This window comes from Henckelia pumila, chromosome 4 (genome assembly GCF_033568475.1).
Source record: "Henckelia pumila isolate YLH828 chromosome 4, ASM3356847v2, whole genome shotgun sequence".
In the NCBI taxonomy this organism is placed as follows: domain Eukaryota; kingdom Viridiplantae; phylum Streptophyta; class Magnoliopsida; order Lamiales; family Gesneriaceae; genus Henckelia; species Henckelia pumila.
This window is the reverse complement of record NC_133123.1, coordinates 9,821,812-9,835,820: the sequence shown is the minus strand read 5'-3', so window position 1 is coordinate 9,835,820 and position 14,009 is coordinate 9,821,812. Positions and strand designations below refer to the sequence as shown.

Here is a 14,009-nt window from a genome sequence, read left to right as displayed (position 1 = left end):
TTCGCATCATTATTGAACCAGGATGTCCCAATCGATCATGCCAATTTGTTAGTATTGAAGAATTTCCAATAACCATATTTAATTCGATTGGACTTATATGTGTATAATGCAATCCAGTAGGGAGCATTGATAATTTCTCAACTACATATTTCTTTCCTGATTTATATGTAGTAAGACACATATATTTCTCATTTCCTTCGGTTATTGTTTCCGTATCATAACCATGAGAATATATATCATTAAAACTCAACAAATTTCTTTGTGATCGTGGTGAATATAAAGCACTATTTATCAAAAATTTTGTACCATTAGGTAACAAAAATTGTGCTTTGCCACATCCTTCAATCAAGTCTACAGGACCTGATATTGTATTCACCATTGTTTTTGTTGGTTTTAATTCCAAAAAATATTTGTCATTTCTGAGGATAGTGTGCGTTGTACCACTATCTGGTATGCAAACTTCCAGTGCATTATTTCCATCTTTGATCATAGCATTTTCCATAATGATCTTCAAAAACAATATGCAATAAAATGAATTAAGAAAGATACATGCAAATTATAATATGTTACAATTTAATTGCAGAATAAAACAATACATGCAAAATATAATATGTTTTACAATATAAAAATTACATTGTTACATTCTTTTCCCACCAGTACATTTAATCAATATCTTCGAAATCATTCAAAAAGTAGGCAGCGTCTAAATTCATTGAACCACTTGCATGGTCAATGTTTTCAGTAAAATTGGTCTCTTTTTCTTTCCCCTTTATTGAATCTTTATAGAGCTTACACAGATGCTCAGGGGCTCGACAAGTTCTTGACCAATGTCCTGGAGTGCCACATCTATAACAAACACTCTCAGTTCTTTTTGGATGATTTTCATTTTCACCCGTATTATCATGCTGCCTCTTTTGTGGGTGGTTCGTGACGTTCCTTTGAGATGAGTTATTGAAATAACTATCTCTTTTATTTTCAAATCCACGGCCTCGACCACGACCGCGATCATTTCTACGCCCACGTCCACGCCCACGTCCTCGTCCACGACCTCGACCAAAATCTTGTCTATATCTTTGATTTTGGTTTTCATTTTTACTTACGACATTTGCTTCAGGAAATGCCGTTGAACCAGTAGGTCTGGACTGATGATTTCTCATGAGCAATTCATTATTCTTTTCCGCCACGAGTAAACATGCGATGAGTTCTGAGTATCTTGAAAATCCACGCACTCTATATTGCTGTTGTAGAGTTATATTTGATGCGTGGAATGTGGAAAATGTCTTTTCAAGCATTTCCATCTCAGTAATATTATGCCCACAAAATTTCAGCTGTGAGACAATTCGATACATCGCAGAATTATAATCACTCACCTTTTTAAAATCTTGGAATCTTAAAGTATTCCATTCATCTCGTGCGGTCGGAAGTATAACTTCCCGTATATGCTCAAAACGTTCTTTTAACCCTTTCCACAAAATCATTGGGTCTTTTTCGGTCAAATATTCACATTTCAACCCCTCATCAAGATGTCTGCGTAAAAATATCATCGCTTTTGCTTTATCTTGTGAGGATGATATGTTATTTTCTTTGATAGTTTCGTTAAGACCCAATGACTCGAGATGCATTTCTACATCGAGGGTCCATGGCATATAATTCTTTCCGGTTATATCAAGTGCAATGAATTCGAGTTTCGCCAAGTTCGACATGGTGGTACTAGAAAATAACAATGCATTTTATTAGTTAATTTCCATAAATATGACAATACAAAATAATGGAAGAACGTAAATTACAAGTGCGTATACAAATAGAGAAAAAATATGTGTTGGAAAATCGCTGGTGAGTAAAAGACTCGTGAGCATGATGATCATAGTCGTTATGAAAAATATCCTTATAAATGTCATCATCTCCATCTTCGAAAAAACCGAGGATAAAATATTTTGAGAGAAAGAATGAATTTGGTGTGATTGAAAATGAGTTTGAGTGAACATATTTATAGGGCAAAAACTAGCCGTTTTGTTACCGTTTGTGACCGTTGGGGGTAAAGAAAAAATTGAGTATGTGTTGAATAAAAATTCGTGATAATCATGTAATGCATATAATGATAATCATAATTAAATAATTATGTATATCATATCACATTATTATAAGGTCAGTGTCGTAGACAGCTTTTTATATAATGTTGTGAAATTATACCAATATAGTTATTATAAAGTCAGGTATAGTATATCATATCACATTATTATAAGATCGGTGTCGTAGACAACCTTTTATATAATAACATGAGATTATACAAATATGGTTAGTATATAAATACACAATAATATATATCATATCACGTTATTATAAGGTCAGTGTCATAGACAACCTTTTATATAATAACATGAAATTATATATTAATATAGTTAATATATATACATAATAAATATATATCACGTTATTGTTTAAAAACCTTAGAGGCTTTTATACTTGTCGTATCCCTTACCGGGAGTGTGGGATGTCGTCTTAACATCCTCCCAGGATTTATAACAAGTTTTGAAAAAAACTTATTTTTTCATAACATGATATTATATATTAATATATACACAATAAAAATATATAAACAGTAAAATAAAAATTCTTACTTGTTGAATATTTTTGACTTCTTCTTGTATTTTGGAGCGTCGGAAAATATAGAGAACCTTCGAGCGATCGTGCTGATAACGTGTTGTGAAAAAGTAAAAATTTACGGTAAAAAGTAAAAACTCAAAAACTCAAAATTTATCAAATTCTACACTTTATAAAATTTTTCTCTCTTCACAATTGTGTTTTTCTACACAAATGGAGAGACCTATTTATAGATCTCAATTGGAGATTAGTCAAAAATTAATACATCATTAATTACATCATCACACACTAATTTTCAATATTTTACAACTCAATTTTCAACTTTCAACCTTCAACATTCAACAATAAATAATAATATATATTTATATATATTTTCAACAGGTGTTACCTAAATTTCATAAATTTAGTCCTAATAATATGTAAGATGATGTTTTCTATTCGTATTTTTTTAAAAACACATTTTTTATAGTTGTAAATATGAATTAAGATATAGAAATAGTTCTTTTCTAGAATTCAAAAAACATGTTCATTTTTTTAAGCTACTAAAAAATTTTTAATTTTAAATTTAATTTTATTATTAATTGTGTATCTCAAATTAATTTGAATGTTCAAATCATACTTAGAATGATAAACAATTTAAATATTCAAATTTTTTCCTTTTCATCGTAACCACTTGGACATCCGATCCATTCCTCTATTTTATTATGTGTCTTCTTATTTGAGTAAACGCAATTAGTTTCTCGTCATCTTTGATATCAATGAATTCATGTGCTGGTTGTTCGGATATTTTCTCATCTTATTTCTTATTTATAGATTTTGGTGAATTTTTCTTTTTTCTTCTTCGGTGTCATTTGCTCTCTTGACGTTTTAGCTAGTTTCGAAGATTTTTTGTCATGGTATTTGCAATCCTACCGTGACAATACAGAGAAGCGCTTCTGCTTTAATTTTTACTAAGTTATTTATCCATCTTAAAAGGGCAAAGTCGATAATTCACAATCGTAAAACTTTGCCCATTTATTCACTATTTTAGATATGTATAGATATAGATATCATGTAATTTACAATCATGTATCAATTTTGAATTGTGAAAAAAAAATATTTTATATAATTGATGTAATATTTTATTCACACAATCAAAAAAATGTCATTGTATATATTATTCATATTTTAGTTGTAGAAAACACCATTTTAACCAATTAAATGTCAATAATAAAGGCCAAATAAAAAGATATATGAAACCATTATTAGACACTAATTAATGCCCTATAAAAATTTACTTATATGTCCTTACACAAAATGTACTTTGTGTATTGTATATTACTTTTATATCCCTATGTATATTTATTAGGAATACATGGGCAAGAGAATAAAAGGGCAAAGTCGATAATTCACAATCGTAAAATTTTGCCCTTTGATTCACTCTTTTATATAGGTAATAGATAAATTATTCACAAAATCAAAAAAATGTTCTTGTATATATTATACATATTTTAGTTGTAGAAAACACCATTTTAACCAATTAAATGTCAATAATAAAGGCCAAATAAAAAAATATATGAAACCATTATGAGGCACTAATTAATGTCCTATAAAAATTTACTTATATGTCCTTACACAAAATGTACTATGTGTATTGTATATTACTTTTATATCCCTATGTATATTTATTAGGAATACACGGGCAAGAGAATAAAAGGGCAAAGTCGATAATTCACAATCGTAAAACTTTGTCATTTTATTCACTCTTTTAGATAGCTCTTTTAGATAGGTATAGATTAAATGTCAATAATAAAAGCCAAATAAAAAGATATATGAAACCATTATGAGGCACTAATTAATGTCCAATAAAAATTTACTTATATGTACTTATACAAAATGTACCATGTGTATTGTATATTACTTTTATATCCCTATGCATATTTATTAGGAATACATGGGCAAGAGAATAAAAGGGCAAAGTCGATATTTCACAATCGTAAAATTTTTCTCTTTTATTCACTCTTTTAGATAGGTATAGATATAGATATCATGTAATTTACAATCATGTATCAGTTTTGAATTGTGAAAAAAAAAATATTTTATATAATTGATCTAATATTTTATTTACACAATCAAAAAAATGTCCTTGTATATATTATTCATATTTTAGTTGTAGAAAACACCATTTTAACCAATTAAATGTCAATAATAAAAACCAAATAAAAAGATATATGAAACCATTATAAGACACTAATTAATGCCCTATAAAAATTTACTATATATTATTCATATTTTAGTTGTAGAAAACACCATTTTAACCAATTAAATGTCAATAATAAAAACCAAATAAAAAGATATATGAAACCATTATAAGACACTAATTAATGCCCTATAAAAATTTACTTATATGTCCTTGCACAAAATGTACTATGTGTATTGTATATTACTTTTATATCCCTATGTATATTTATTAGGAATACATGGACAAGAGAATAAAAAGGGCAAAGTCGATAATTCACAATCGTAAAACTTTGCCCTTTTATTCACTCTTTTAGATAGGTATATAGGTATATAATAGATATAGATAATTAAAGTGGGAAAATCTTTGAACATAAATTACAAGCAGAAAGATAAGCAAAACGTGAAATCAATTTGCTTCAGCTGCGCTGAAATTTTCCACAAAAATGGAAATGATAAAAAAAATCCCTAATTGTCGAAATCAAAACCTTCGTTCTTAAAAAATCTGAATGGCAAGGTAAAATAAACACAATCAACCAATAAAGAACATAGAGTCAAACACCAAATAACGTCGTCTATTTCATTCCTCAATGAGGAGACAATTTTGCTAGAGTGATGCGAGAAAGGAAAACCATGAAATTGGATTGAAATAGGTCAAAATTTTGAAATGTTACGATTATGTTGGGAACCTCAAAATCAAAATATTTGGGTTCGAACCGAGAAATGACACAAACATTCGAAACTAAATCGTGTTCGTATAGTCCGTTTTTTTAACGAAATAAAAAATAAAAATAAATTGCAAAATTAAAAAAAATATAGTGTTTTCCTAAACATATATTCACAACAACGCAATAGATATATTTTTTGTAATTAAAAAAAAATCAAACGACACAAAGTGAATGTCATTTTGGTAAATAACAAAACATCTAATAACTAATTTGCTTAATAATTTTGATTTTATTGAATATTAAGTTAGAATATAATGGTAATTTTAAATCAAGTTTCAACAATTAATTGAAATTTAATTAATTAGAGAGCCTTACTATTATAAATTTTTTTTAAGTAAAACTCGTAATTTTATTGATCAACATCCTCCATTACAAGTCTAACCAATCAAGAAAAAAATTCGTCATTCATCCAAACGTATGATGAAGGGGAAGAAAAAGCAAAACGAGTTAAATTGTGAGCTACACTGTTAGCTGAATTACGAACATGTATTATTTCAAAGATTCTGGTCCCTTGAGCCGCTGACGAATTTCTACAGTAAGAAGACCGATATAACCAATATCCTTTTGACCAGTTGTGACTGTTTGCCAGAAGAGAATCTGTTGCCACTTGAACATAAAAAAAAGACTCCAACCATTTATCAGCTTTAAGTGATCTTAATAGCCGGAAGTCGTCTCAAATAAGAATCATATTAAATTACAAATTCCAGCATCAATTTGTTCTACAAAATTATACCTAAACATTTATAGGACTAGAGGTTTCTTATCCCAATAGAGGGAATGTTTTTTTTTTTTAATTAGGGACAGAAAGAGACATAACAAAATCAATGACAAAACCGAAAGAGAAGATTGCCAGAAGTTCGCCATGTACCACTCAGATAGACTGATTAATCTACTTGCCAAACACCAATAAACTACACCACTAATACCTTAGAGATGCCGGTCCTCATTGACAGCCGCGTCCACATTAAGTTCGATGTATGTGTGCATGAATATAGTTGTGCCATAATTTTTTTTTCTCTGATTTGTGAACAATAAACTAATTTTGTAAGATAATTTTCCGTACTATTTCAATTTTTACCGAATAAAAGTACAAAATATAATAAAAGGCACATGACTTTCTTCTACTGGATTTTTGGCAGAGATGCGAGTGAACCTGCCACTTCCCACTTGTGTGGCCTTCTTCATTGCAGAGAAGAAGTGTGGGTTTCCCCCCCTCTATTTTCTTATCAATTAATCTTTAGCGCAGCAGGTTCCGGAAGTTATGTTGTTTCTGCTCTATTAGTCTTGTTTGTCCACAATGTGTTTGTGTTTTTGCATGGTGCAGTATGTGCGGGGGAAATATTCTCTTATAATTATTCATTCATTAACTATGCATGCCCTGAATTTGTTAGTGCTCTTTCAAACATCATCTAATTGACGATCTGCTTATATTCGAGTTTTTGTTTTTGGGCCAAGTGTTTCGGCTAGATATATTGCTATATACAGTAGTTGACAGATTTCATAACTCTGATTCCCAGTAAGGAAATTGGGATATGACTGTCATATTCCCTCCAATCTCGTGGGTTGGAATTCTCTCTGAGTCAAACGGTTCCTTCATGCGATATCTTTTGGCATTTCATTCTTTGTGCTTGAGAATGACAAATTACTCATTCAGGTTAATGCAACACGGATTAGCAGGAGAGATGGAATCAAGTTGGCTGCTCTGAAAAAAGATCCCTTCTTTGTTGCTGTCCTCTACGCGATCCCGTTTTTAAGGAGTGCTAGTGTGTTTTCATGTTATGCATTTATCTATCATCTCATCAGGTTCCAGACTCACAAGTTTGTCTCCTAAACTCAGAGAATCATTATCGAATGGCCAATGGAAAGAGGCGTTTCTTCACTACAGAGAAATAAAAAGAGCAGGAATTCAACTCATTGATCATTCAATTTTCTCTCACATTCTCAAGGCTTGTTTAACTCTGTCGTTTACGGTTGGAAAGTCTGTCCATGCTTCCGGGATTAAACAAGGATTTATATCATTTACTTCTGTTGGAAATTCAATTATAGACTTCTATTCAAAATCTGGAGGATTGAGCTCTGCTCTAAATGCTTTTAAATGCATGAAGATGCAAGATTCAGTTTCATGGAATATAATTCTTCACGGACTTCTTGATCAAGATGCTTTTGAGGAAGGATTGAAGTTATATACCCAAGCTAGAGGGATTGGATTTGATCCCAACATCTCTACTTTGTTGCTCCTAATTCAGGCATATCGCAGTCTCGGAGCTTTTGATGAGGGACTGAGATTTCATGGTTACTTGATTCGAAGTGGACTATGGAGCTTAACATCGGTACAGAATTCTCTTTTGTGTATGTATGCAGATTTTGAAATAGAGTACGCCGAAAACCTATTTGAGGAAATGTATGAGAAGGACGTGATCTCATGGAGCGTGATGATCCGAGGTTACGTACTTCATGATGAAATTTGGTTTGCTTTAGAGTCATTTAACAAGATGGCTTCAGACTTTGGGATTGAAGCCGATGGTCAAACCATGGTGAGCATACTAAAAGGGTGCACTAATTTAGGGGATATCAGATTGGGAAAATCATTTCATGGCTTTGCCTTATTAAGGGGCTTAAATAATGATTTGTTTGTAGGGAATGCTCTGGTTGACTTTTATTGCAACTGCACAGATGTGGCTTCCGCGATTAGAGTGTTTAGTGAAATGTGCCATAAGAACCTAGTAACATGGAATTCCCTTCTATGTGGATTTGTTCATAATGAGATGCATCCAGAAGCATTTACATTATTTAGTTCAATGGAAAAATCAGGTTTTGTTGCGGATGAGGTAACTCTCGTGAATCTAATTCAATCATGCAAGGTCTTAGGAGTTCTGCGTCAATGCAACTTGATTCATTCCAGGGTAATTCAGCAAGGTTTTCAGTCAAATGAGTTTGCTATGAATTCTCTGATTGATGCATATGGAAAATGCAATCAAATTAATTATGCACATAAAGTTTTCTGCCAAATAAAAAGACCAGATGTTGTTACCTGGAGTACTATGATCTCAAGTTTCACGCAATGTGGCATGCCTGACGAAGCAATTTCTATCTATCGAGAAATGCGAGCTTCCATAGATAAGTCATCTACTGTTACTCTGTTAAACCTTATTGAAGCTTGTGCCTTGTCTGCTGAATTAAGAAGATCAAAATGGGCCCATGGCATTGCTATTACAATGGGCTTGGCATCACATGTTGTACTTGGAACTGCAATACTTGACATGTATTCAAAATGCGGGGCGATATTTGAGTCCAGAAGGGCCTTCGATCAAATTTCCATGAAAAATGTAGTTTCTTGGAGTGCAATTATCTCCGCATATGGCCTAAATGGACTCCCACAAGATGCTCTATCTTTACTCTCTGAAATGAAAGCTTGTGGTTTCAAGCCCAATTCAGTGACAACATTATCAGTATTATCTGCATGTTGCCATGGTGGATTGGTTGATGAGGGACTCTCAATGTTAATTGATCTGGCAAATGATGGAGCGGAAATGAAGTTAGAACATTACTCCTGCCTCGTTGATTTGCTGGCTCGAGCTGGGAATCTTGGTGAAGCATTGGATATAATCAAATATATTCCTGTTGGCATGAAGCCCAGCGCAAGTGCCTGGGGTGCACTTTTGAGTGCTTGTCGGAATTATGAGAACGGGCAGCTTGCTGTTTGTGCCCTTTCTCAGATTCTCGAGCTAGAGCCATCTAGCTCTTCTGGTTATTTACTCGCATCTAACATATATGCTGCCAGAGGTTCATGGGTAGATGCCTTCGGAATGAGATCATTGGTAAAGAGGAGAGGTATAAAAGCGGTACCTGGTTACAGTTTGGTGCATGCAAGTAACCAAGCATATAGGTTTGCTGCTGGAGATTTGAATCATCCCTTGTTTCACATGTTGTGTCCTGTCATTGAGCAGTTGCACTTGTGCATGAAGAAGGAAATGAGAGCAACACCCCTTGTGTCTTAGGTGCAATGGGTGAGACAGTTTTTGTTGATGGATGTAGCAAGGCTCCCTTTCTTCTCCTTGAGCTATGCTGCTACGAGTTTCCGGTATTAATGAGCGTATGCAGCTAGAGCTAGGAGCTACGCGACCCGAATCTTCGTGTGAAACAGCTGAAGGAAAGAGTGCGGGTCAACCTTTTCTGTAGCTAAGAGTTAAAGAATTCCTGTTGTTAACTGTCGTTGAAAATCCTTTTAAATTAAATTTTTTATTCTTCCGCATGAAGGAAGAGATCAAGAAAGGGAATGGGACAGGAAGATGTTCCTCTCTGTAGCAAATATGCATAATAAATTTTATTTTATTTTATGTGATATATTAAAATATATAATATTTTTATTTTTAATTAATTTCAAATAAAATTATATATATAGATTAATTAATTATTTGAGCCTAAAAGGTCTGAGGCCATACGCTTAACTTGAATTTTTTTAGAAATGTGAATTTGTTTTCGACCTTATCTTACGATCCACAGCCACTTCCCAAATAGTTCGAAAAGTTTTCACTATAAAATGGAAACCGAAACACCCGATTCGAATTCCGATTGGGACTATCCGCTTACTGACAATGAGCTCCAAGCAATTGACGCCGCTTTCTCCGCCGTCTCTGCTTCTCCGATCAGGAAGTGCCGCCGCTTCAGCTGTACCGACGCTGCCCTTGCTTCCTTCGACTCCCCTGCCACAACCCGACGTCGATTGCCCGAGACTCTCTTCACCTTTCGGCAACGACAGAAGAGCAGTTCTTCCTTATCCTGTTCTACTTTTTCGAGAAATAGATCCGACGTTGATGCGAGTTATTCTTACCGAGGTAATTGCGGTTTCTTTTTCGTGACAATTCTGCTTTTTCAAACCCCGCCGTCGTTTTGCTTGCGTTTCATGGTATTTTGGAGTGTGGTACCTTTTGGTTCGGAAGTGGAACCGTTGTGTGCGGCATTTCTTGTTACTTTTTCTCACCATTCTCCTTTTGTATGTTAAATCGAGTTTACATATGCCATTTGTTGAAAGTAAGCGTGCGTTGATAATTGGTGATCAGCTTAATTTAACTCTAGAAATTGGAACATTTTATTGTTTTTACTCAGAAATAAAGTTTGGAGGTCGCATTGTGTATAGCAGAACTGCTGAGGAGGTGGAAAGAGCTGCAGAGGAACTTCTAAAGTTTATGGATATCAATAAACGAAAAGGGGATCAATGTGTCCTTGGTCTGGATATTGAGTGGAGACCCACTTTTAAAAGAGGTAACTTCATTTGCTGAAAATATGAAGGATAAATAAGTGAAAATTCTGATTGATATGCGACAATATTGATTCTTTAACGTAGATCAATACATTGCACATATATGGTCTACTTTTTTTTTTTTTTCCAATTTGAAAGTGTTAAATCCTATATGCAATTGTTATTTTCTGACCACTCTCTGTAATCATTACTTTTGTAAACACCACATATGTTATCATAGTCGTCATGTATGCAATGTCCAAGATTATTGTTCTGTAACTTCTGTTTGTTTCCTGACATGTTTTTGAACTTCATAAAACAAAAGATGACAGCTAGCAGATAAAAGGACTCTTGATTTTTAAAGGAAGTTTGCTAGAGTTTTCAATTTCTTTTTGAAGTACTCGATTTATCTTGGAATAAGTGATGGACAATTTTTGTTTTTCTCCTAGGTTTATGAATCTATTGTATTATAGTTCGATGTTCAAGGGTCCTTCCTACAATCCTACTTGCTAAAATAGGAAAAACAATGAGAGAAATTTTTTTGAACAAGATTTCTAATTAAATTAAAATTAATGGTTCTATTTCAAAGTGTAGTTAACTTCCAATAAGAAGCATGATCGAAGTCTGAAGGTGATTTTGCTAATACCAGAAAATTTGTCAATCTTTGTAGGTGTTGCTCCTGGGAAGGTTGCTGTTATGCAGATTTGTGTGGATAATAATCTTTGCCATGTTTTACATGTTATTCATTCCGGAATACCTAAAAGTTTGCGAAATCTACTTGAGGACCCTAGCACTCTAAAGGTGATGCTTTGAGGATTCTCTTGGTTTTATAAGCTGTATCTTAGATGTTCTTTTCAATATTTCAACTCCATAAACTGCTTGGTACATGCATAGGTGGGTGTATGCATTGCAAATGATGCTGCTAAAGTTTTGCTAGATTATAATTTATCAATAACCTCTTTAAGAGATCTATCTGATCAAGCAAATCAAAAGCTCGGTGGAGATCCCAAAAAGTGGAGTCTATCCATGTTAACAGAACATCTTATTTGTAGACAGGTACTTGACCGATTTTTCTGGAGATTTTTCATTGTCATCTTGGAAATTGTTTATTTCTTTATACTTTTGCATTCGAAGGAACCTAGAATCCTAGATATACTCAATTTTGTGTTTCACTTTCCTTGAATCTTTGATCAGCCTATAATAATTAATAAGTAAAATTAGATCAGATATAGCGACCACAAGAACAAGTTTTGACATAAAACTAGTATTTTTAAAATTACTAATAAAAAAGTACTTCTATAAAGACAATATTTGGGCTTCTGGTTAATACAAACAGTTTTTGGGCTTTTGAGCCCACAAAGCTTCACGCAGAAACTCGTAATATATGCCTTGTTTATCCCAAAAAATAAAACTTTACTCGATTAACTTCGAAATCTATATTATTATTGTTATTTGTTTTTTGAAAGAAGGAACCAATCTATTCCATACATATAGATGTAATGCAAACTTAAAGAGTATATGGACATTTTAATCGATCATTTGATTGCATGGTAGACGTCTTCGTTGGATTTGATGGTGATTGCGGTTCCGAAATCATCGGCCCATCACTGTTGAGGGTCCGGAAATCTTTCGGGCGACAATACGCAGCCGACACTCCCAATAACTGGTTCTTCACCATTGGCATCTCCGGATGCGACTGAGTGTGCGATGACTGATATTCTAACTTGGATTGTTCGAATCTTGTAGCTTCCCAAGCCAAGCAAAATCAGACTAGGGAATTGGGAAGTCGAAGTTTTATCAAAGGAACAATTGAATTACGCCGCCACAGATGCGTATGTATCTTGGTACCTATATCAGGTGCATCATACTTCCTATGGTTCTTTCTTTTTCTTTTACTTTCCATATTCAAGATTTTCCGTTAGAATATCAAAGTTTTCCCAATTGCAGGTGCTGAAAAGCCTTCCAGATCCTGCTGCTAACACGGCGCCAAGGACACCCAAATGAATTAGCGTTTGGCGAAGCATGTCAGTTCCTCGAGACATGAACATCTTTCAAGATGGCACAAGACTCCTTAGTGTACGTTCAACAATATATTTAATTTGAAGCATAGGATGCCTTTGAAACCAGAAGTTTGGTAGAATTGCCTAGTTTTGTCTGTACTCTGGTCATCCGTTTTCATACTTAATTATATAACATCACAGTTCATACATCACAAGCGCGTGATATAAAAAGATGTATAATGTCTTACTTTTCTATTGTTGAGCTTTTATGGTCTAAATCAATTCATTTGATAAATTAGTTGGCCATATTATTTATCCAAAAATTTGCAACAGCTCTATTTGATGCTTAATTACAAAAATGTGGTTCTAGCTAGCATATCAGCAAGAACTATAGCCTACTAATTAATTTGATAAAAGTATATTGCCAAATTTTATTTAAATTGGAAATTAAAAATCACCATTTTAAAATTATTGTCAAATTATTTTTTTTGTTGATAATTAGTAATTGCATGTTCCAAAACAAACTCCACGGTGTGCCTTAGACGAGATTGTATGATAAATATAATTATTTTTATATTGTTTAAAATAAAGAATAAAATAATAATATTGAAAAATAACAATAAATCATACGAATAAATTAAATAACACTAAAAACATAAATAATAATATTATCAAAATTAGGGATATTTCGAATAACCCAAGATGACCGACAGTACTGATTTGATTAGAAAATTAGGTTCCATTAATTCATATATCGGATTTGTCTTTTTTTAAAATAAAAAATAAAAGTAAAAATATGAGCAAAATCGGGGACACCGAATCGATTAAATTTTGTTTAAAAAATAAGTTTTGTTAAATTTATAAATTCGAATTTTATTTTTCAAATAAAAAAAGAAGGTCAAATATTTAAAAAAATGAATTGCTTCCATTTTGAAATTTGTAAGAAAACATGATTGCTTTTCGAAGTTACCCTCCAAAAGCTTTTTAATTTTAAAAAAAATGAAATTTATTAAATGATCCAACAAAATATTATTGATCGATGATATAATCTCTTTCGGTCACATCACATGCAACATGTGTGTATAAATAAAATTATGGTCTATAATGTCCATGCCAAGTCCAAGTTCAATCTATTCCAATTTTGTTTTTGTTTGTTTTTAGATTTTTTGAAACCCAAAATATTCCAATTCTAAAGGAATGATTCTATTGGCATGGTGTTTGATA

General features: G+C 32.7%; 2 protein-coding genes across 5 annotated transcripts; both read left to right on the top strand.

Moving 5' to 3' along the window:
- Positions 1–6,340: 6,340 nt before the first annotated feature.
- On the top strand, positions 6,341–9,552 carry LOC140860062 (pentatricopeptide repeat-containing protein At2g17210). 4 transcript variants are annotated; one of them, XM_073262824.1, is made up of 3 exons: positions 6,341–6,521; positions 6,686–6,745; positions 7,201–9,552. In XM_073262824.1, exon 3 carries the CDS (start codon positions 7,325–7,327, stop codon positions 9,542–9,544), a length of 2,220 nt encoding a protein of 739 aa, XP_073118925.1. In that variant the 5' UTR covers positions 6,341–6,521; positions 6,686–6,745; positions 7,201–7,324; the 3' UTR covers positions 9,545–9,552. The 4 variants fall into 4 exon arrangements, with proteins under 4 accessions (XP_073118925.1, XP_073118927.1, XP_073118928.1 ...); XM_073262826.1 differs by having other exon boundaries at positions 6,686–6,795; XM_073262827.1 differs by lacking the exon at positions 6,686–6,745.
- A 396-nt stretch (positions 9,553–9,948) lies between these two features.
- Positions 9,949–13,040, top strand: LOC140864930 (3'-5' exonuclease). The gene is made up of 6 exons (XM_073269349.1): positions 9,949–10,381; positions 10,653–10,808; positions 11,456–11,586; positions 11,680–11,841; positions 12,532–12,642; positions 12,733–13,040. Exons 1-6 carry the CDS (start codon positions 10,087–10,089, stop codon positions 12,787–12,789), a joined length of 912 nt encoding a protein of 303 aa, XP_073125450.1. The 5' UTR covers positions 9,949–10,086; the 3' UTR covers positions 12,790–13,040.
- Positions 13,041–14,009: the final 969 nt, after the last annotated feature.